General features: G+C 44.2%; 1 protein-coding gene across 5 annotated transcripts in view; it reads left to right on the top strand.

The window, feature by feature from the left end:
* CTNND2 (catenin delta 2) overlaps window positions 1-21039 on the top strand; it is a 913492-nt gene that overhangs the window by 528838 nt on the left and 363615 nt on the right. For all 5 annotated transcript variants that reach the window (XM_077879565.1, XM_077879568.1, XM_077879566.1 and 2 more), the window contains one exon: window positions 15657-15851. In XM_077879565.1, the coding sequence (XP_077735691.1) occupies window positions 15657-15851 (195 nt within the window). The remainder of the gene's footprint in view (window positions 1-15656; window positions 15852-21039) is intronic.

The following is a 21039-nucleotide window of genomic DNA, read 5'->3' on the forward strand; positions in this document are numbered from 1 at the left end:
CAGAGGCGATCCCTCCCTGCCCCGTGGACACTCAGTTTTTGTGAACCTTCTGGTCCCCCTTCAGTAAAACAGAAATTTCTAGTTTAGATTTATTAATTAGAATGCGATCAGCCTGTGATATCAACCAACACTTTAATCTCCTTTCAAAGGCGGTGAAGGCGGATTTTTCTCCCTGGGGGTCTCGTCCCCAGCTGCAGAAGTTCCACTGCATTCCCTGCTGGCTGTGGCCCTCGGGCCGATTCTTCCTCAGAAGTTCTTGCTCTCAGAGCTCAGGCGCCCAGTCCAGGCTATTTTATAGATCAGCACATAATAAATACAGTCTCTCCCGTGTGCTGCGTCTGGCATCCTGCACCCCAATGTCCGATCCCCGCACATTGACCTCCTCCCACTTCCACCAGCAAAGTGATCGTTCTGTCAGCCGTTTGGCCTCCAGCGTTCTGGAACCTCACTTTATAGGCAGGGACCTCACATCCAGGTGGCCGCATGGAAGCCCAGTCTCCAAGCTTGCCCTCCGAGAGGGTGGGGACTAACTGTCTTCAGCAGACCTCCTCTGAACCTGTCGCCTGCTGCCTCTCTCTTCCCAGGGTTCAGGATGCACAGAAGTGATGATCAGACATCCTTCGTGAAGTCGCTCTCAGACTCATATCTGATTCTGTCCACTTTATGTCCACACCAAACTTGCATCAGGGAGACAGTCATTTTAACATCCCATTACAGTAAGTTGGTGGCTGGATCTGGAACTAAGAGTTTGGGATATTAAGTGGCCCCGAAGACCTAGCTGGTGTCTTTTTTGCTGATCCACAGAAACTAATACCTCCCCTGCCCTTCCTACCACATGGCGACCTTGCTAGTTAAAATGGGGCAAACAGTTCTTTTTTGTACTTTTGTAGTAAAGTGGCAACTTATGTAGAAATCTATCAAAGCTTTTCCAATATCACTTACACTACATGATTTTGATCATGCTTTAACTGAACTAGGAAAATGTAAATTAAAAAATGAAAACGTATCTTAGTGATTCAAGATGGCCTACTCTGTCCACGCATTTGCCTCCCCTCTGTCCAGAGCCTTGGAAGAATAAAGTACAGAATTACAATGGGTAAGCCATAAAAGAGACAAGAACACAGAGGCCAGCGGGTGAGTCTCATCAAAAGCAAGCCGTAAATCTTCTAGAAAGCGAAGTAGATAGGAGTGATGAGCAATTAAAATGTAGAAGTTTCTCCCAACAATCTGCTCTGTCGGCATGGTGGAGGTGGACTGGCTGTCTTCAGTGAATTCTTGGACCCGCTCAATTGTCAGAATTGAGCTGGGGTTTAGAGAGAGACATGAGGCTAATGATAGAAGCTTCATGGGAAGTTGGTGCTTGACACACGTTAAGTCAACTTCTTCCTCCCTCCTATCAAGATGGCGACCCCGTAGCCAGTGCTTACTCCAGGGTGAAGAACAGGAGTGGTCTCCTGAAGAAACTGAGAAAGTTGTTCCCGAACAAACAGAGAAAGGTAGACTCGGGTTTGCCTGCTGGTGACCTAGACAAAGTTTATATCACACAGGCATGTGGGTGGTACGCTGGAAGGGGGGTCGGGCTGCCCTTCACCCTCTCATGCTCAAGAAGAATGCCAGCCCATAGGCCCCACCCTCCCCATCATAAAGCCTAACTCAGGGACGTTTAGTGGAAAATACTTCCATTTATGTTGTATTAGGAGAAACTACTGCCAGGTTTTTCTTTCTCAAATATGATAAATTAGTAGGGATTACTGAGGAATTGGGGAGAATTAGTGTCATGAAAGAAAATAGAAAAATGAACTGTATCTCAGAAAAAACATAATTTACAGAATAAAAGAGATTAAAGGAAACAAGGAAAAACTTTAAGATCAGTATTGAAAAGGATTTAAGAAGATCTTGTGTTTATTAAATAAGAAGTGGGTGATACATGAGAGGATCAAAGAACAAGAAAATCTTTATAGGCTGTAAAAATATCACTACCCATATAAAAAATCTGATAGAACGACTGGGAAATACTCAGAAGATAGCCGTATAGGGAAGGAGATAGAAACTCTGAGAATAATGCAATAATAATGCATACAAGACACGCCCAAGAGATCTAACACATTATTGGAGCCCCAGAAAGGGAATGGAGGGGAAGCAAGACCAAAGAAGCAATACGGCACAATTCCTCAGACCTGAGGGACCTGTACCTTTAAAGGAAATGCCTCCATGCCCAGAATAGGACATTTCCACATTCTGCATCATGAAATTTCAAAGCACCAACATAAAAGACTCTCAGACCACTGGAGAGAAATAAAACAGATGCCACCTGACTTGCAGTAGCAATCCTGGGGAGTAAACAACAATCAAGTGGTGTGCTCACAAAGTTCTGGGGAGAGTTCTTATTTACCTCAAATCTATACCTAGTCAAATTATCCATATAAAGGCAGAGTCAGATAGCAAGTCAGTCTTGCTAGTACTGACAAAATTGATTTCCTATGCCCCCTTTCCTAGAAAGTTACAGCACTTGGCAGATGCATCCCGGGTAAGGGCATAAAACAGGAGGAAAACATGGTACCCAGGAAACTGTGTATACCAACCGGTAAGATGGTGCAGAGAAGTCTCCGGGCAGGGGGGAAGATGACTGGGCAGTAAGCTAGCAAACAAGGAAAAGTGGGACCCAACACATAAATGTTGACAGTAGTGAATGTTGTCCTAAGTCCCAAAGACTCTGGCTAATTATAATATCTAAGGGATGAACAAGTAAAAGAATGAGTAAGAATAGTGAGTTTAATTGCAGATGAAGAAAAAAGAATTATTCCTGCATTGCTTTGAGTTCACAAATACAAAAGGCAGTGGATAAGAGCATGGTTGAGGCCAGATGTGGGTGCATCAGTTACTAGCTTGGTTCTATCAGATACTTGCTCAATTACCTTAGACAGTCAAGTTTAATTCAACAAGGATTTACTGAGTATCTGTTCTGTGCAGGTCTTCCTCTAGGTGATAGATACACACCTGTAAACAAGACAGGCCCAGGCCCCTGTCCTCTTGGAGGTATGGTCTAATGCGGGTAGGTTATTCTATAGTAAAAAGAGCCATAGGGAGAAAGAGTAAGGGAAGTAGGGATGTCAGAAGGTGGGGCAACCGAGAAGCTCCCCATGATAGGGTGTCTTGAGCAAACCCTTGAAGCAAGGAGGTAGGAAGTATGTGCATATCTGGGGAACATGGGCCCAGGCAGAGGAAATAGCCAGTGCAAGGGTTCTGAGGTGAAATCATTTTTGGCCCATTTGGGGAACAAAATGGACCTTCTCTGAGGTTGTGTATCCTATAGTGGGGATAATAATACTGTGACAATTGTACAAGTCATTACAAAGACCATATGAGACTGAGATCCTTCCTATCAATTGTTTATCAGCACGCCCACGCTCGAAGGGCTCAGTAAATTTTAACTGCAGTTACTGTGGAGAATCATGGCATCCAACCATGCTTTACTGGAATGTCAGGTGTAAATAAGATGGAAATGATAACCCCAGGGGTCTTGTTTGACTGGAAGGAGGGTGGGAGTGCCATTAGTTGTGAAGCAGCTTATAATACTACATAGTTGTGATATGAGCTATGAGAGAGGACCAAGGGCTGGAGCATCCCAAAGGGGAGGCACATCCAGATGGGAAGATCAGGAAACAATTCTTGGCGGAGGCAGCCTCTGAGGTTGGGTTTAACAAAACACAGCTGTGACAGGTGCCGATTGGAGAAGACACGTACAGCTTGGGAGGGTCAGCTTCCACGTTAGTTATGAATTAGCCGTCCCCCAGTGCTGTGAGTCCTAGTGGCTTTACGGTCAAGCTGGGGGCACTGAGGGTGTACTGGTTGCACATAGTCCAGCGTCTGCTCTCCTGAATTCACTCAGAGGAGGTATGACATTTGGGAGACACTGGGGAGCTAGTGACCATTTTCCTGAGTAAGGATTTTTTTATCCCACTTTAAGAAAAAAAAGGGGGGGGGTCACGAGACATTTTTTGGAAGCATAAAATCTCTGGAAGACCCTGCAAGCTTCTTTTCACTTGGGGTTCAGGATCCCAGAAGCCTGTGCACAACTATTTGAGATATTAGAGATTGGAAGCAGGGTGAGGGTGTGCGAGAAGTGTGAAGGGAAGTGGGTACAAATGGGACCAGTCCTGCCTTTTCCCCCGAAATGAACCAAGTCGCAGGCAAGTCCCTTTTCCCTCTTTGAGAAATAGCCCAGGTAATGTGCAGCCAGGTGTTTTGCTGGTCCCCAACACCGAGAATCCGTCCTGCTCCTCGGTGCTGGAGGTCAGCTGGTGGCAGGTGGACACAGTCTACCTGGAAACTGCTCTTACACCTAACATGACATAAGGGAAGGAAACGACGGAGGGCGAGGACACAGATGGAGACACACACGGCAATTAGGTGTGGAAGCCAGAAGGCAGATGCACCGTGTGCCGTGGTGCTGCCCGGGCCTCGGCCGCCCGACTCTGTCCTCCGCACCAGGTCCCCGCACGCAGCCCTGGGGACACCTGGCCGTGGGTCTCTGTCCCACCAGGCTGTGGGTCTCTCCTGCTCTTCAGGCTCTGCGCTACCCAACTTAACATCAACAGGGCATCTGAGGTACAATATTCCTGGGTCTGTTTGCACTGATTGCTCTTTTTAGGCCATAGGGGTAGTTAATCTGAGCAAACAGGCATCTGTGCTTGCCACTCACTTTCCACGTGAGCGTTGGCTCAAGAGAGCCTGTTAACTGAGATCTCTACCTTAAGTATGATGCCTTTAAATATTTATTTTCTTTTTATCTAAGCAACAGGGATTATGTGTGGGCCAGCTATTTTAGTAGATGTACAAATAACCTTAAATAACTAATAACTTAAAATCTCTCAAAATGCAGTCAATTTACAACCAAGGCTGCATCAAAATCCCTCCTGACGCTGTATCTAACCAAAGTGCATTTTGTAGTTTTTAAAAATTTTTTCATATATTTACTTCATATATATGTTATAATACATACAGTTTTTGCTTATTATATGTATTATAACTATGACGAAAATTACTATACACTTACATATGTATATATACATATGTATATAATTTTGCATTTCTTGTGGAATAACTAATGTGAAATATCCAAAATCTCTAAAGGCTAATCCCAAATGGGTCTTTATGTATTTATTGTGGCACCGTGAACTGCCAAAGAACTGATTTTGATATGAAGCAGAAAGTATCTTAAATTATCTTGCAATCCAGGCAGGCAGAGCATTTGAATAGAGGGCATATGGGCTTCCTGAGGGAAGCTAGTGAGACCCCTGTATATTTCAGAAATCCTCACCAAGCACCTTCTAATAGGTACTCAACAAATATATTTTTTAAGATTTTATTTAAAAATAGGGATCTCTGGGTGGATCAACGGTTTAGCACCTGCCTTCGGCTCAGGGGGTGATCCCGGAGTCCCGGGCAGGGAGCCTGCTTCTCCCTCTCCCTGTGTCCCTGCCTCTCTCTGTGTTTCTCATGAATGAATAAATAAAAATCCTCAAAAAAGAAAAAGATTTTATTTAAAAATAAAATCTATGCCCCACATGGGGCTCAAACTTGCTACCCCAAGTTCGAGAATCACATGCTCTACCGGCCAGGCACCCTTCAACAAATATTTTTGACTGACTACTGTAAAGCTAGTTATGGGTGCAAGTGTTACATCCCATTGATAACTGGAAATCATCCTTAACATAGAAAGAGGAACACAGAGAGATACCAGGTTCTCCCCAGAATGAGTGAACCATTCAAAACTTACCAACATGAGATGCCCGGGTGGCTCAGAGGTTGAGCGTCTGCCTCCAGCTCAGGGCCTGATCCCTGGATCCAGGACCAAGTCCCACATCAGGCTCCTTGCATGGGGCCTGCTTCTCCCTCTGCCTGTGTCTCTGACTCTCTCTCTGTGTCTTTCATGAATAAATAAATAAAATCTTAAAAAAAAAAAAAAACCTTACCAACAGTTACCAGAGAGATTTGGTTCAATGAATATTGAACCACCTGTAAGATCAAATGTCTACTTCCTCACTTCTGAGTTTCCCAGTTCTTGGGAAAGTGGCTTCCTGTGATTTTTAGGTTTTGGTTGCAGCATTAACAGAGGCAAGGACAGCAGTCCGTGGAATGCCACAGGCTCACCTATAGAGCTAGCTAGCAGCTCTTTGTGTGTAGCTCTAGAGAAGAGATCACAAAAACAGATAATGCCTATTCTGTGGTGCCTATTCTGTGGTATTCTGTATACTGAGGACCTGCCCAGAATCCTGTAGGTAGAGACTTGGCAGCAAAGAAAACCATTAATTATTTTGATTGAGTGGGTTTTACTGGTCCCTCAAATTTCTGCTTGCTACGTAAATATCTTCAAAAGACCTGATAGTGTTGAATTTTCCACCCGGGCTTCCTAGATGGTGCCTGGGCACACGAGTGTTATGCTATTACAGAGGTCCTATGGCCATTCTGAACCTCAAATGATGTCTGCATTTCCTGATGTTTCTGACTTGGGCCTTTGAGCTCTCATAGAATGGATTAATACTGCGATAAAGTAAAAACTCCCTTACAAGATAAGCTTCATTTTAATGACTGATGCAGAAAAGGAAAGTCTGTGTAAGTTTCTCTTTAGAATGAAGAAAATGTACACACACACGTACCCAGTCAGGTCTTGTGCTCAGCTGGTTAGAAGCATATAATACTACAGTCCCCTCCATGGCTGAGCCAATTAGTTGGCTATTGTTGACATGACCACAAAAGCCCCCTTCACCTTGACAGCCTTCTAGCAAATATGTAGTATTTGTTTTGCTCTACAAGAGTCAACACAGATCGATTTCTATACTGGAAAAGCATCACCTGAATCACTGTCAAGCTATACAAATTGGTAGTTTAGTAGTAACTTCTCTGATTAAAGAGAATGGTTGGATGAAAACTGGGATGGGGGAATCGTAACTATACATAGGTCCCATCAGAGGTGCTTTGTATGAGGGAATTAATGTTTTAATAAATGTAACTGGTATATAAATGATAGTTATGCATATGTAATGTAGTTACTAATTGGATTCTAAAACACAAATACAGTTATTAAGGCCTTTAAGCATAAAAGAATCAAGGAAAAATTTTAATCCTCCTCAAGGCTGTTTATTACACAACATAATGTCTCTTCTCAAACTCCTTTTTTATATGCTGAATATTATGTCGAGTAAAATGATGAAAGTTTTATAAAGTGTTGATACAAGGAATTTATAAAATGTAAATATAGAGCATGAGTAATCTATGAAGCAGTTTACTTGCCATTTTTCCCCCATAAATTATATCAAAAGTCAGTGGTATCTTCTGAAATTATCACCAGAGCCTCTCTGTGGGTGTTAGTAGGATATATAAAGGAGTAGGGAAGTGATATGGAGAGAATACATTTTAATTTTGCATTATAAAAGCTAAATAATTTCTAAAAAGGAATTTGTACAGCCTATCTATGATATAGCTAAGATAGTCTGATTTTTTTTAAAAAGGCCTGTGTTTGAGATGCAAACCATCTTTAGTTCAGGTATATTGTGAAATTATTTGAACCACCTAATGAAGGAAACTACTTAAGTCCACTTTTGTCTGATAAAGCCTTTCTCCTGTCTATACTTTGAGAATTTCATCTGTGCCCTTTGATGGGCACATACAACAAAAATGAAAACTCAGCTTCAGTTATGAGATTTCTGGTCCTTTGAGCCAAAGTTTGCCCAGCTTTGCATCTCAACAAAAAAAAGATGCGTCCGGAGCACCTTGTTCTGGCTTCTCTCCATGGAAGTATCCATAATTATCCATAGTAATTAGGTCCTGAAGCCAGACCACAGATGTACTGTTCGTGTATTGCACTGATGGGGTATTGAGAAGCAGCTGTCGAGAAATAAAATGACACTCTGTGAATTTTATCTGCCTTGTTGATAGAGAAGAGTATCTGTGTGAATATGAGATTGGCCATTAAAAACTCTGGTAAGTGACTAATTAATAAAGCACCAAATCATAGATTGTTCAGCATACTAGTTAATTAGGACAATAAGATAGTGGAGAGCCTGGCTCCTGGTTCATTCTACCCAGAACACGGCTGCCAAAAGCTCTCAGGGTGGAGAAATGGGGTTAGACGCAAATTTTAAGCAGGAGCCCCCTCCTGGGTAAAAATTAACATTCACAGATTAAACTTGTTTACAAGTTAATGTCAAAAGACTTTAATTACAAGTCTGATCACATTATGTTGCCCTTTTTACAGATATTACAATTCCTCCCTGCTAATTTCTTATCTGCCCAGTGTCAGCTGAGAAGGCTGGTGGTGTCCGGATTGAGTGTTTCAAGGAGTCATTCTATCAGCTTCTTCGGGACTCTCATTTGAATGGTTGTGGTTACACTGAAGTTCTTTTCAGAAAGATTCCTAAGTGTTCACAGAATATGTGATTATCACTTCAAGGCCCCCACCCTCACCTGAAGTGGAAAGTCAGGCAACCCTCAGCCCAAATGTCCCTTCCCAGAACTCACACTGGGTCCAACCCAAACACATTGTCTGGAGACCCACAGAACTGTGAGAAATGGGAAAAGCAGGAAGTGCCTTGCAGTCTAGGCATGTAAGCAGTCTGTGAACTTGGGGCGGGGGGGGGGGCGGGGGCGGTCTTCCCAAACAGGAGGTTAATTGCAGAGCAGTATTTAGCACACCTCAGACAAAACTGTCTTATACTCTTTCTATCCTCAAAGGTATTGCTGCCTCCCTGCAAAGTTCAGAAACTACACCTCCCTCCAAGAAACACCTCCCCCCCGCCACATTCAAGAATGGATATTTCCATTTCCAATGAATGTTTTAAATCTCTAGCCTTAGGGGTTCTGCTGAGGACCAAATCTTGACATGTACTCCTCAAGACCGCAAATCTACCAGGCCTGAACGTAACCATCCAGAGCTAGATACCTTCTTAGGGACATCTAAGGAGTGGTTGAGCTCTTCTGCTCCCTTGGGCCCATCCCCTCAGGCCCTAACACAGTAGTCTAGAGTGGCCTCCAGCATCAATACTATGAACAAGGCTTCTAGGTGAACACCATGTACGTGCTCCCATAGCGAAGAAGCACCGAGCTGAGCCCTTATATAGGTGTGTGCTTATGGCAATGCTGGGAACCTAGATACCTGCTTCCCCAGAATCCACCATGAAGCATAGCCATAGCAGCAAAAACAGTCTAGTCCACCCGTATCCAAAAAGTCTGCCCTACATAGGACAGATGGGTTTTTTTCCCCTAGGAGTTAGCCTACTCACAAAGGCTTTTACGTGCCTTTTAGCGTCTGGGCCTCAGCCACCTAAAGCTAAGATCAGCCACCTTGCAGCAGCCCACATTGGCCAAGACAGCCCATGGCAGTCAGTACGATGCCCCCATGTGCTGGCCAGCACAGCCACATGCTGAAGCCAGGTTCCGGTGCGCCCTCTGGGACCCCATTAGCATGGTCAACATCTGGCTACACCCTTAGCCTACACATTTGTTGAGGCACTCATGTCTGCTTAATACGGCAGGGAGAAATAAGGAATCAGTGTGTCTGTCTCCAGGGCTTCAGAAGGATGCTAAAGTTGAAGTCCTCTGGCAACCAAGGTATGTGCCCATAGCTAAATCAGTATGTCCTGGCTTCTCAGAGGAGGGTCTGCAGTCCAGCAACACCAGCATTGGCAGAAAACTTATGAAAAATGAGCAGAGCCTCAACACCCCCCACCCCTACTTACTGAGTCAGAACTGAAATTTTAATCAGGGGGCTCATGCTGATGGCATTTGGAGAAGCCCTCACATACATGGATTGTTCATTTGGAGCTACTCTTTACCTACCCTGAGATAAACCAAAAGCAGATAACAAGGACAGGTACCAAACCACCATTTACCTAGTGTGTTTCACTAGCAGTAGTGCCATCTTTGACAAGTGTGTTTCCACAGTGGATAGTACACCATTCACTTCACTGCAGACACAGAGGCCACACATGCTTTTAACTGCAAATAAGCAGAGAAAAGGTCCATCCTAAGAATGCAAAGCTCTCAGACTCCCCATTACTCATTGTACCCTGTTACCACTGTCTCATTACTTTCCACATGCCTGCCTGTCATGAAAGGAATTGAAAAAGAGAAGCCTGTTTTTCTAACAGCTTGGGAAGAAATGGTTAGAAAATCCAAGAATGAGGGACACCTGCTATTATAGGAGACAAAATCCCATGGGCACACTTATTGTTGCTTCCTGACCAAGTGATTTTCACTTTTAAATTATTCTCAGTGGAAAGTATTTGAGTCCCAATAGATTACAGTATTCATTTGGTAAAAGGTGTGGTGAGGTTTCATAATTACATTAAGTTGTATTGGAGAGCTCATCATAAAGTTACAGGAACAAATCCTGTGTTTTTTTTTTTTTAATTTTTTTATTTATTTATGATAGTCACAGAGAGAGAGAGAGAGGCAGAGACACAGGCAGAGGGAGAAGCAGGCTCCATGCACCGGGAGCCCGACGTGGGATTCGATCCCGGGTCTCCAGGATCGCGCCCTGGGCCAAAGGCAGGCGCCAAACCACTGCGCCACCCAGGGATCCCAAATCCTGTGTTTTGTACCTTGTCAGAGACTGCATGAGCATTCAAGTTATTTGTGATAGCGGTGAAGTTACCATAATATATAAAAATCTAGGACTTATGAAGTAGGTGAAACAGGAGGGCATTTTCTAAAGCTTTCCAAAATAGACTTTACATAGAACCATCTTATATCATCAGATGGCCCTCTTACATTGAAATTATTAGACTACAATGCAGATTTTGTCATTGGATTTATATGAATTAAGAGTCTCCCTTCTGGGATGCCTGGGTGGCTCAGCGGTTGAACGGCTGCCTTCAGCTCAGGGCATGATCCTGAGTCCCGGGATCGAGTCCCACATCAGGCTCCTTGCAAGGAGCCTGCTTATCCCCCTGCCTGTGTCTCTGCCTCTCTCTGTGTGTCTCTCATAAATAAATAAAATCTTAAGAAAAAAAAGAGTCTCCCTTCCAAACATCAGTCTGAACTATGGCTCATAGCCTGTATAGGAAATATGTTCATGTATTTTAACATTTACAACAACATGAGATAAGATGTCAAACTAATTCAGTGAATTAATGATCATTTGCAAATGGTATTTAGCACATGGACTCGACTCAAGATACTTAGGAAATCCTTTTGGGGTCCTTTAAAAACTGAAATTACCTTGTGAATAAGCATAGGAGCAGGAGGTAGATTTTGGAATTTTGATTTGAGTCAAAAGCAAAAACCAAGAATTAAACAAGTAAGTCTTTATTATGGCAAGGTATTCCTTAGCTCTAAGATGTAATATGTGTATCTTTCAGCAATTTGCTTAGCAATATTTATGATATAATATGGTTAACCAAAACTGTTTTTGTTTCTAAAAGTGTTTATTTGTTGATATCATTTTTCCCTTTTGAGTTTAATGACAAATATCAAGCCAGAAATTTTAAGAGGTTCAAAATCCACAGAATAACTCTTCCAAAGCCATAGACTGTCACAGAGCGCAGGCTCCCTACCTGCATGGGCCGTGCTGGCTGGCCACGGCGCTCAGTGATGTCAGCATATCACTGAGCCCTGAAATCAGGACTAAGCAAAGGAAAAAGTGCTGTGGGAATTTGCGAGGGGAAATTCTATGCCAGAAACCACAGTTCTCTTTGGAAGTTTTCTTCTGCCCTTCCAAGATGTAGTTCCACTACTAAACATCAGTGAAGGAACTAGATTCACAATTTTTAAGAAACCTGAATTCCTAGATTTTACTTTGGACTTCTCATCATAGCACGGGGAGTTCATAGCTCTTCTTGAGCACAGTTCTTTATCTCAGAAATGAAAACACTGTTTCTGTCACCTGTTCACACACACACTGAGTCAGCTTGCTCTGGCCCACTGACCTCTGTGTCATTTAGGTCTTCATTTTTCTCCTTCTGTTTCTTTGCTTCTGGGCATTTGAAGCTGGCTCCCAGATTTGAAGAGCAGATCAATGGCAGTGTGTGCTTAAGAACCTAATATTAATATATCCAAATGAAAACACACCAACATTTATTTCTTTGCAAAAGCAAGTGAATTCACAGTAAAGGGTCATCAATTATATAGTATAGAAATAAAAGAATGCAAATGATCCCAACAAAAACCTGTCTGGTAAAGTAATTGACATAATATACTAATAAATTCTATTATTTGAAGAAAACAAGAAATGACAGATTGAATGTTGCAACACATTAGATATTTGTCTCTTTCTTTTAAATATGCCTATCTCCTCTCTCCATATTTTTCCTAAAATAATGGTCTCTCAGTGTGATCTCAGTAAAATCCTGAGGTGAAGTGTTGCCCATTAAACACACATTACCTCTCCCTGCTCAGATGGACCAAGTCTGAATCTTTTAGTGTTGTGTCCAGCAATCAGCCTTTCAGAGAGTTCCTCAGATGATTCTTAAGAAAGCAAATGAAAATTTGAGAATTAACCATGTTCTGAGGAATAAAAGTCCAAAGGCTGAGTGTGTGTTGTGTGTGTGTGTGTATGTGTGTTTGAGCTAAATCTTCGGTTGTAGAGCTCTCATGAACTTCTTTTATGTGTGATCGTCCATTGAATATTCCAAATGCCTTTAATAAAAATGTGGTTGCTGGGATTGTGAAATTTTGAGTTAAAAAGAAAATCTGTTCAGTTCTTACATCCAGTTGGAGTCTGAACTCATAAAGAGCCCATACACGAACTGTGTTTCTTTTTAAAGACTATGGATTAAGTAGGTCGTCATAAAATCACTTCTATAAAGATCATGAATTGAATGAGGGCCTTTGCTCTTCTTGCCGCTGGTTCCCTCTGAGACAGTAGATCTTCCTCCAGTATGGCTCTTTGAAGTTTTCTGCTGAAATGCCAGATAAGCCAAAAGAGCTTTCTTGACCACCTTATCGAAACAGTATTTTCCTACCAACACTTTGCTCTCCCCTTAACCCTACTTCACTTTTCTTCAGTACCTTTATCTCTGTATGTGCTTGAATATGATGACTTCTTTTCAAGGCCAGGGACCTTGTTTGCCTTCAGCACCCTAGTGTCCTCAATTTCTTGAAGTTGCCCAGACAGCCAGTAAATACGTGTTGAATGAATTAATCTGTTGATTAGTAAGAATTAGCTGGTGCATATAAACAACACATATAAAACTCAGCATGTAGAAATTTATTTGCATATCACTCTAGAAATGATAAATTTATAAATGATAAATAAATTATATTATAAATGATAAATTTATAAATGATAAATGATAAATAAATTATATTTCTGGTCAGATGAAAACAGTGCCTGCTGGACTGACCCAAAGAAGGTGTGATGTGGAGGAATGAGACCAGCCCTCTCAGCGTTATGATCATTGCCCATGTCAAGGGCTCCTGCAGATCTGTTGCTGGCTTCCTCCTGGATTAGCAAATGTTTGTTAGCATTGATTTGTAGGTTTAATTTAAGGATTGGACCTCTTCTTGGACATTAAGTCCTCTTGGACTTAATTCATTGCTTCGATCTTTGCAATCATCCTTTAAAAATCAACACTAAGGTAGACTTTAAGATTCTTGCTCCTTGCCTAGGGCGCTTGGTCACTAATGTCTGATTCACAGCTCTAATCCAGATTTCCTCATGTGCAGTTAATGCTTGTAATAAAATATTTTCACATGGCCCTCAGATCTTGTCACCATTCAGAAGATCATCAGGTCCTCTTGTTGCTCGCTGTTGGGTGTTTTTAGAGACATAGAATCAAGGAATGGTGATAAAGTTACAACTCTAAATCTACCAGTGATGGATAACTTTATTTAACTCTACAACATTTGGATATGACTATTTCCTTGCTTTTACATTTGTAAGTCTTTGGCAATATTATCAAAGCCTCCAGAAGAAGGAAGAATTGACAGCAGGAACTCAAGGCAGAGCATACTTAAATATATTCCTGGAAAATATGAACATGAGATAATATTCAGTGTGATGTTGGCATTTGATAAATCAGATGCAATGAACCTAATTATGCAAAACAGTTATTTTGAATCTATCATTCATCTGAACGCCATCTAAATCAGAATTTATTTAATTACTAGCAAAGGGAAAGGTAAGGAACTTGTTTGCTCTATTCCTTCCCTTTCCTCAAAACATTCAGTAATTTTTATTAACGCTGAATTCATAGAATCCCCAGCACTGTCTCAATCATCCAGAAATGTTCCTTTTGTTAATTTAAATTTAAAACAGCCTGCATAAAAGATGCCAGTAAAACATGTATTTAACGGCCAGCAATTTCAGAACATTTGAATGGATTTTTCTTCAAAGATTCTAGATGAGAATATGAAAATCTTTGGGGTTACCTGAGCATTGAGGCCCTGAACGTTGAAAATTTGGGCTCTAAAGGAGCCACCAGGGAAAGCCTTGGACCAGCAGACAGAGTTGCCCACAAACACCACCCAAACTCTGTTGCCTAGACTGGAATGGAGAGCTCCAAATTCGGGCTATTTAGAGACAATAGACAGTTAAATCCCAGCACACCACGTGAATCTTAGCTTTGAAGATTTAGCTGAAGGATCTTTCCTCAAAGCAGCTGTTTTCCACTCACCATCATAGCTAACCATCTCTCCTGCTGCCCCACACCCTTCCTTGTCCTGCGGTGTCCTCCACCCCATCTGCCCCAGTGGAGGTGATTCTCCCGGCATGTGGGCGCCTATGATTCTGACCATACCTCCGGGGGAATATGGGCTCTTAATCAACATCTTCTCTTCTGTGTGTCATCAGCCCCTTGGCCCTCACAGATTGCTCTTTGCTCACAACTGCAGAGGTTCCCCGGTCCACAGCAGGGGCTCCCCGGTCCACAGCAGCACTTCAAAGCAACACCTCTCCCAATGCACTGCAGCCAAAGGACACAGATAAGGAGTTACAGATACTGCAAAGCGAGTGACACAGAGTCTCAACTTATAAATTAAACCAGTGAGGGCTGTTTGTACCTCTTTCAGAAGAAGGGAAACTAAATGCAGGTGCTTCAATCTGGAGGGTAGGAGGAGGAGGGTAGCCTGAAACCCAATTTCTTTAAAATCTGCTTCTCTTGGAGATTTAGGCTTATAGGTTGTAAATTGGTTCTAAGACCAAACATTTTGGTTCATTCATTGTCCAGGAAAAAACTGCTGATGAGAATCCCACTTCACTTTTCAGGAACACCATCAAGATGGCTTGCCAGCAGGGCTTTTCATTTGCTTATCATTTTAAATAATCATTCCTGCTGCAAAATTTTAAGGTGCGGGGACTGGGGGATAATAAGAGGTTTCTGGGTCTGACTTGTCTGTCTGATTCCTTTAGTGAGGAAGCCGGCCACGTTTGTTCGGCTGAGAGAACTGATGTCTTGCTGGCCCTGTGCGGGGTGAATTTATCTCAGAATCATGATCATCCTTACAGGGAGATCAGGTTTGGGAGCAGAGCGAGGCAGCTGGGTGATGCCGATAAGCCGATTAGCTCGACATATTGCTGCCATTTCATGTTACTCATTTGATTTTCTGCAGATTTCAACATGTCTGTGCAAAAAAACCAAATTCAAATATGGCTTTGATAAAACAAGTTCTGTTTGAATGTCGGTTGGGTCTTAATGTCGCCTGCTGATTTCTTCCAGCTGGGTCCCGGGCGTCATACAGCAGCCAGCATGGCCACCTGGGCCCCGAGCTGCGGGCCCTGCAGTCCCCAGAGCACCACATAGACCCCATCTACGAGGACCGCGTCTATCAGAAGCCCCCCATGAGGAGTCTCAGCCAGAGCCAGGGGGACCCTCTGCCGCCAGCACACAGCGGCACCTACCGCCAGAGCACAGGTGTGTATCCAGGACCGCCAGAGCAGGTGGGCGTGCGCGGACCTCATGAGAGGGCCGTGTATGTGCGTGTGTGAGAGTGTGTGTGTGTGTGTGTGAGTGTGGGCATCCATCCAGGTCCTCTGCTCACAAGCATCGTGGCCTGCTTCTGTCATCGGTGTCTGTGATGCTAATGAGAGAAGCCAAGTAGGACTTGTTTAGCCACCTGAGGATATTTTAAATGAAAGAACTTCAATGGGTGTCATAAGTTTCTTTGGTCTAACAGGCAAATTGAAAGAAGGAGTGCTAATTTTCTGTATGTCATCATTAACATATGTACTGAACATAAGTACTCCCTACAAAGCATTGTCTTTATACAGGACTTAAAAGGCATGTGCCTAATACGGGTGAGTGTTCTGTAATGATAGCCTACCTATTTGGCAAGCTTAGGGTTCACATATTTACTAAGAAAGAAGCATACCTTGCAGGGCAAACTGAGAATTTACTTCATAAACACTATGAGGTTGAATCATATGAAAACTATTATTTAAAGGTCGAATATCGACAGTTGCATATGACTCAATCAACCGTAGGGCTCTTCTGGATTAAATATATATTTTGAATTGAACACAGCCTCAGGCTGCAATGAAGAAAGGCAAGTGTTTTCCAGAATATGTTGCCATTTGCAAAATAACTGATCACATGTCCTGATTAAATGTGCTAGAGAGCATTCATCTAACTACAAAATTGATATAATTAAGATGTGGAGAACTACACTTATTATAAAGCCTCCCATTGCTAAGTAAACTTAGAAAATATCATGCTGCTGGTTTGCACACAGCAGAGCCCTGTCCTTCCATTCAAATCATCCATGCTACCCCCAAGCAGGGCTTGAGGCGTGGGAAAACTGAAGCCCTTGTCCAGAGCTTGGCACGCAAGGCCCTGCATCTCAGATCGTGGTAACTTCCAGTTACCACAAAGTAGAACACAGCAATTTTGTTAACTGCATTATGATACTAAATTACACGTTTTGGAATCCAGGCAAGCTAAGGTGCTTTTATGGTTGATTATTGATATTTATGTTTCAGGATTTCACTGCATCATAAGAAAGACACAAAATACTCTTTCTTTTATTTTTGACATCATAAATGCCATCTGATGTTAATAATACATATCTTGGTTTAGATGCAAAAGAATACCCATTTATTCTTCTGTCAGAATTCTCTCATCACCCTGCTAGAACCATTCCAGTCTGAGGCTGAGCTATTTTAATGTTGGTTGGTCACATAGTATTAACCGAGGTAATTTTATTTCCACGAACCCCTCATAAGAAACCACGATAATCTCTGTGATGTTCAGTATGTGATTTGCATAAACACTGACAACAAAAGGGATTATGTTGATTCTCTGTCCTGTATTCATAGGCTCTTAGAATTATCTTTTACTAATAAACTTCTGGGGGTTTCATAAAAATTTATCTACAATAAGAAAAAAATACTTCATTCTTCTATGGCAGGTTAAAAACTATGGAAGATATTCACAATTAAGAAAACAAATTAAAACAAAACAAAACAAAACTGCTGTTTTCTCTTAAGCCAGGGGTCTGCAAACTCTAGCTATGGTTCAAATCCAGCTGGCCACCTATTTTAATACTGCTCATGAGCTAAATATAATTATTACATTTTTAAACGGTTTTTGATTAAAAGATGGATAATATTTTCTGATATGTAGAAGTGCTATGAAATCCAAATTTCAGTCTATAAATAAAGTTACTGGAATCCAGCTACGCCCATTTGTCCCCGTATCGTTTGTAGCTGCTTCCGTGCTGTAGCAGCTGACTGGAGTAGTGGCAGAGACCATCTGGTTGGTAAAGCTGAGAATGTTTGCTTTCTGGCTCTTTCTGGAAACGTTTGTGGACCCCTGCTCTAAGCCGTCAGTGGAGCGCCATGCTGCATGAAGGAACGAGGGTTTCAGCCCTTCCTGTGAGAGAAAGCAGCAGTGTCCTCTAAATGCATCAAGGAGGAAAGCCTGTTTGCCTGGGTTTTCTCACTAACAGTGTCAGAGAGCTGCTGAGGTTGTGACCTCCAGACGCCCCAGCCTGCCTTTTTTGAACTTGAGGCACTTTTGAGGAAATCTGCTGATTTATGCAACAATATGGAAATTCCCAGGAACGCCTGGATGGTCTCTTGGGATGAGAGGTGGGGAGAAGCCACCTCTCTCCAGCCCCTAAGTAAAGCCACAGGTTCTCTGCCCCCTACACCTGCTCAGGTCACTCAGTGACCTACGCTGACTAAACGTAACATAAAATAACATTCTAAGCTGCTTTCCCATATCCAGGAGGTTATTTTTTGCATTGGTGTGGTACACACCCCACACTGGAGACCTCTGATGCAGAACTTTTAGAGATTTCCAGGGTCAGAGCAAATACGCCAATTTCTTGAGAGAAGAGGACAAGCTCTTATCGGGCCTGTTAGACGTGAAGTATTCAAGGGCCACTGACTTCTGGCTCATATGTGTGACTGAGGTGGCTTGAACAACCAGTCTCATGTCTCAGCCATTGAGTGGCAGGGCACTGGCTAGAGTTCCTCCAGTTTGGCCCCTCAGGCACTTCCAGATGATACTTCACGGAGGGTCTGCGAGGAGGATTGAAGGTCAGTTGCTCTTGTTCAAGGAGTCAACACTCAGGATGAAGACAAATGTACTTGCCTAAAACATTAAGGGAATTACTGGATAGTGCTGTACAGTCAAGCAGGTGAGACAGGAAGATAAAAGCATGTAGCGTGTCATAACTTTCAGGGATTGTTCTAAATTCTTTCAGTTTATTCTCAAATCTCAGAACCACTCCATAGAGGATCTGGTGATATGATGCTCACTCAGAATGCTGAGGCCCAGAGATGTTAAGTCACCTTCTCAAGGTTACACAGGTTGTATGGAACCAGTCTTGTAACCTTCACACCCAGGAGCTTTGCCCTGGGACCTGGACTCAAAACAGTCATCTTGGTTGAGACCCTATTTGTAAAAGCCATCATTTAAAAAGAAAAGACACACTCATCCATTTCCAACATGGGTTTTGTATCCTGTTAATCAGGTAGTATCTGTTGAAGACTTGCCATGTGCTAGATTGCACAGAATCTTCTGTCTACTTCTTGTCCTCAAGTGTGCTCCATTTCCTTTCACAATAGGACACAAACATACAGAAATTAACTGCTGGTGGAAGGCAATACCTTAAAGGTCAGAAAATTCCAGATACAACTGAAGACAGTGTATTAATAAAAACACTAAACAACACATGGTATCTTTTGCATTCCCAGATAACCTGTAACTCCTGATTATGTTAGACGAGATCCCTGGTAGCCCCCCAGCCCGGCTCAAGGCCAGCCGCCTTCCTCTGTTTCTCGGAAGGGAGCAGAGGCTTGGCAAGTGCGTGTTTGTCACGCGCGTCCCCCCTTGGCCATTCAGTGCTGCAGCCGTGCTCCCTGCTGGCTCTGGGCCCTGGACCCTGCTCTGGGGCCACTCTCCCCTCCCTGCCCGGTGTGGCCCTGCGCTGACCCCATCCCTGCCCCTCCCTGCCCCAAACGCCACGAAGGCTTCCTGTGTTCTAGACTCTTCTGGAACCGAGAGATACAAAGGGAGATGACAGAGAAGATCAGGAAGCAGCCGTAGACATTGACGCTGAAACCCCTCAGAGCTTTGGAAATTTCCTCACCTGAGGCAGCAGGTGGGGCGGGAGGTCCTTCGCTTCCTGAGCTTGCCTCTTGGCCCCCGCCTGCCCCCTCTTGTCTCCTCGGCTGCCTTAGCCACCCGGCCCCAGGTCTTCCTGGGCAACTGCCCTCAACCTCAGACACCAGCTCCCGTGAGGACCGCAGCCCACCTTTGGGTGCAGAGCGGCCCCTGGCTCGTACCGCGGCCTGACCCGCGCGGACTCGGTCCGTGTGTGCCCGCGGTGGGGACGCAGGGTGCCCCGAGCCCACGTCCCCCCGCCCTGCTGCGGGCCGTGGGGGGCGCACCCACGAGGCGCCCCGCCCCGCAGGAGCCCGTAGGCCTGTTCCGCGGAGCCGCTGCGTGGCCAGGGCCGCGCGGGGCGCGTGTCAGAGGCGGGCCTGTGCCCCCACGCCGACCCCCGGCCCCGCCGCCGGCCCCCGCCGCTCGGGCACTCGGCAGCAGCCTTCCCGGGCTAGGGGCGCCCAGGAGCAGGGCGGGGACGGGGGCGGGAGGCCGCGCGCGCCTGCCCCCGGGCCCCGGCACCGTCCCCTCGTCCCCTCGTCCCCTCGCGGGCGCCGCGCAGCAGCCACCCCTGCCCCTGCAGCGGCCGGTGAGGACCGGGCACCCTCCGCGTGGCCTCCCGTGGGCGAGGGCCGGAACTGCGTGACCCGCGGGGCCGCGAGGCCAGTGCCCGCCTGCTCCTGCCGGACAGCAGCCCCGCGTCTGAGGCTTCCCTCCCCGCATGATGGAAATTTGCAGAGGCGCACCTTTAAGTTAGGTGTCGGTCTGAATAAAGCACACCTCTCATCTGGGATAAGGCTTGTCGAAACCAGAGCTTAGGTAACAAGAGGCACAGCCAGTCAAGGCATCCACCGTCTTCACGGATTCGCTATGATAAAGTCTATTAAGCAGAAACCAAGTAACACGAACTTTTACTTCAAACCCAAGCGTACCAATAACTGTCAGCTTAGGAGTCCTATGATTAACGCAGATGCTGGACTGACGCTTCACCCCCACCACCCTCCAAACACATCTTTCTAAACTAATAGGAGTGGCCAGTGTCTGCTGTACAGAAAGTCACATGAAAGGATCCCTGGGTGGCGCAGCGGGTTAGCGCCTGCCATTGGCCCAGGGCGCAATCCTGGAGACCCGGGATCGAATCCCACATCAGGCTCCTGGTGCATAGAGCCTGCTTCTCCCTCTGCCTGTGTCTCTGCCTCTCTGTCTATCTGTGTGTGTGACTATCATAAATAAAAAAAAAAAAAAGAAAGTCACATGAAGTCACTTTTGGAAAAATGTGTTTCTAGGCGACGGTAGAAAAGAAGCCTCCGTGATGAACGTGAGGAACGTGTCAGCTTGTAATAAAGAATGAATTATCATAGGTATGTTGCAAGGAAAAAATCTGCTAAATATCTTTGAGGCTGGCAAATACCACAACATAAAAAAGAGAAAAGAATGTGACAAAAATATTTGCATGTGTGGAGAAACTATTTTTAAGAAACTGAATTCT

The sequence above is a fragment of the Canis aureus genome, chromosome 31 (genome assembly GCF_053574225.1).
Source record: "Canis aureus isolate CA01 chromosome 31, VMU_Caureus_v.1.0, whole genome shotgun sequence".
NCBI classification, from domain to species: domain Eukaryota; kingdom Metazoa; phylum Chordata; class Mammalia; order Carnivora; family Canidae; genus Canis; species Canis aureus.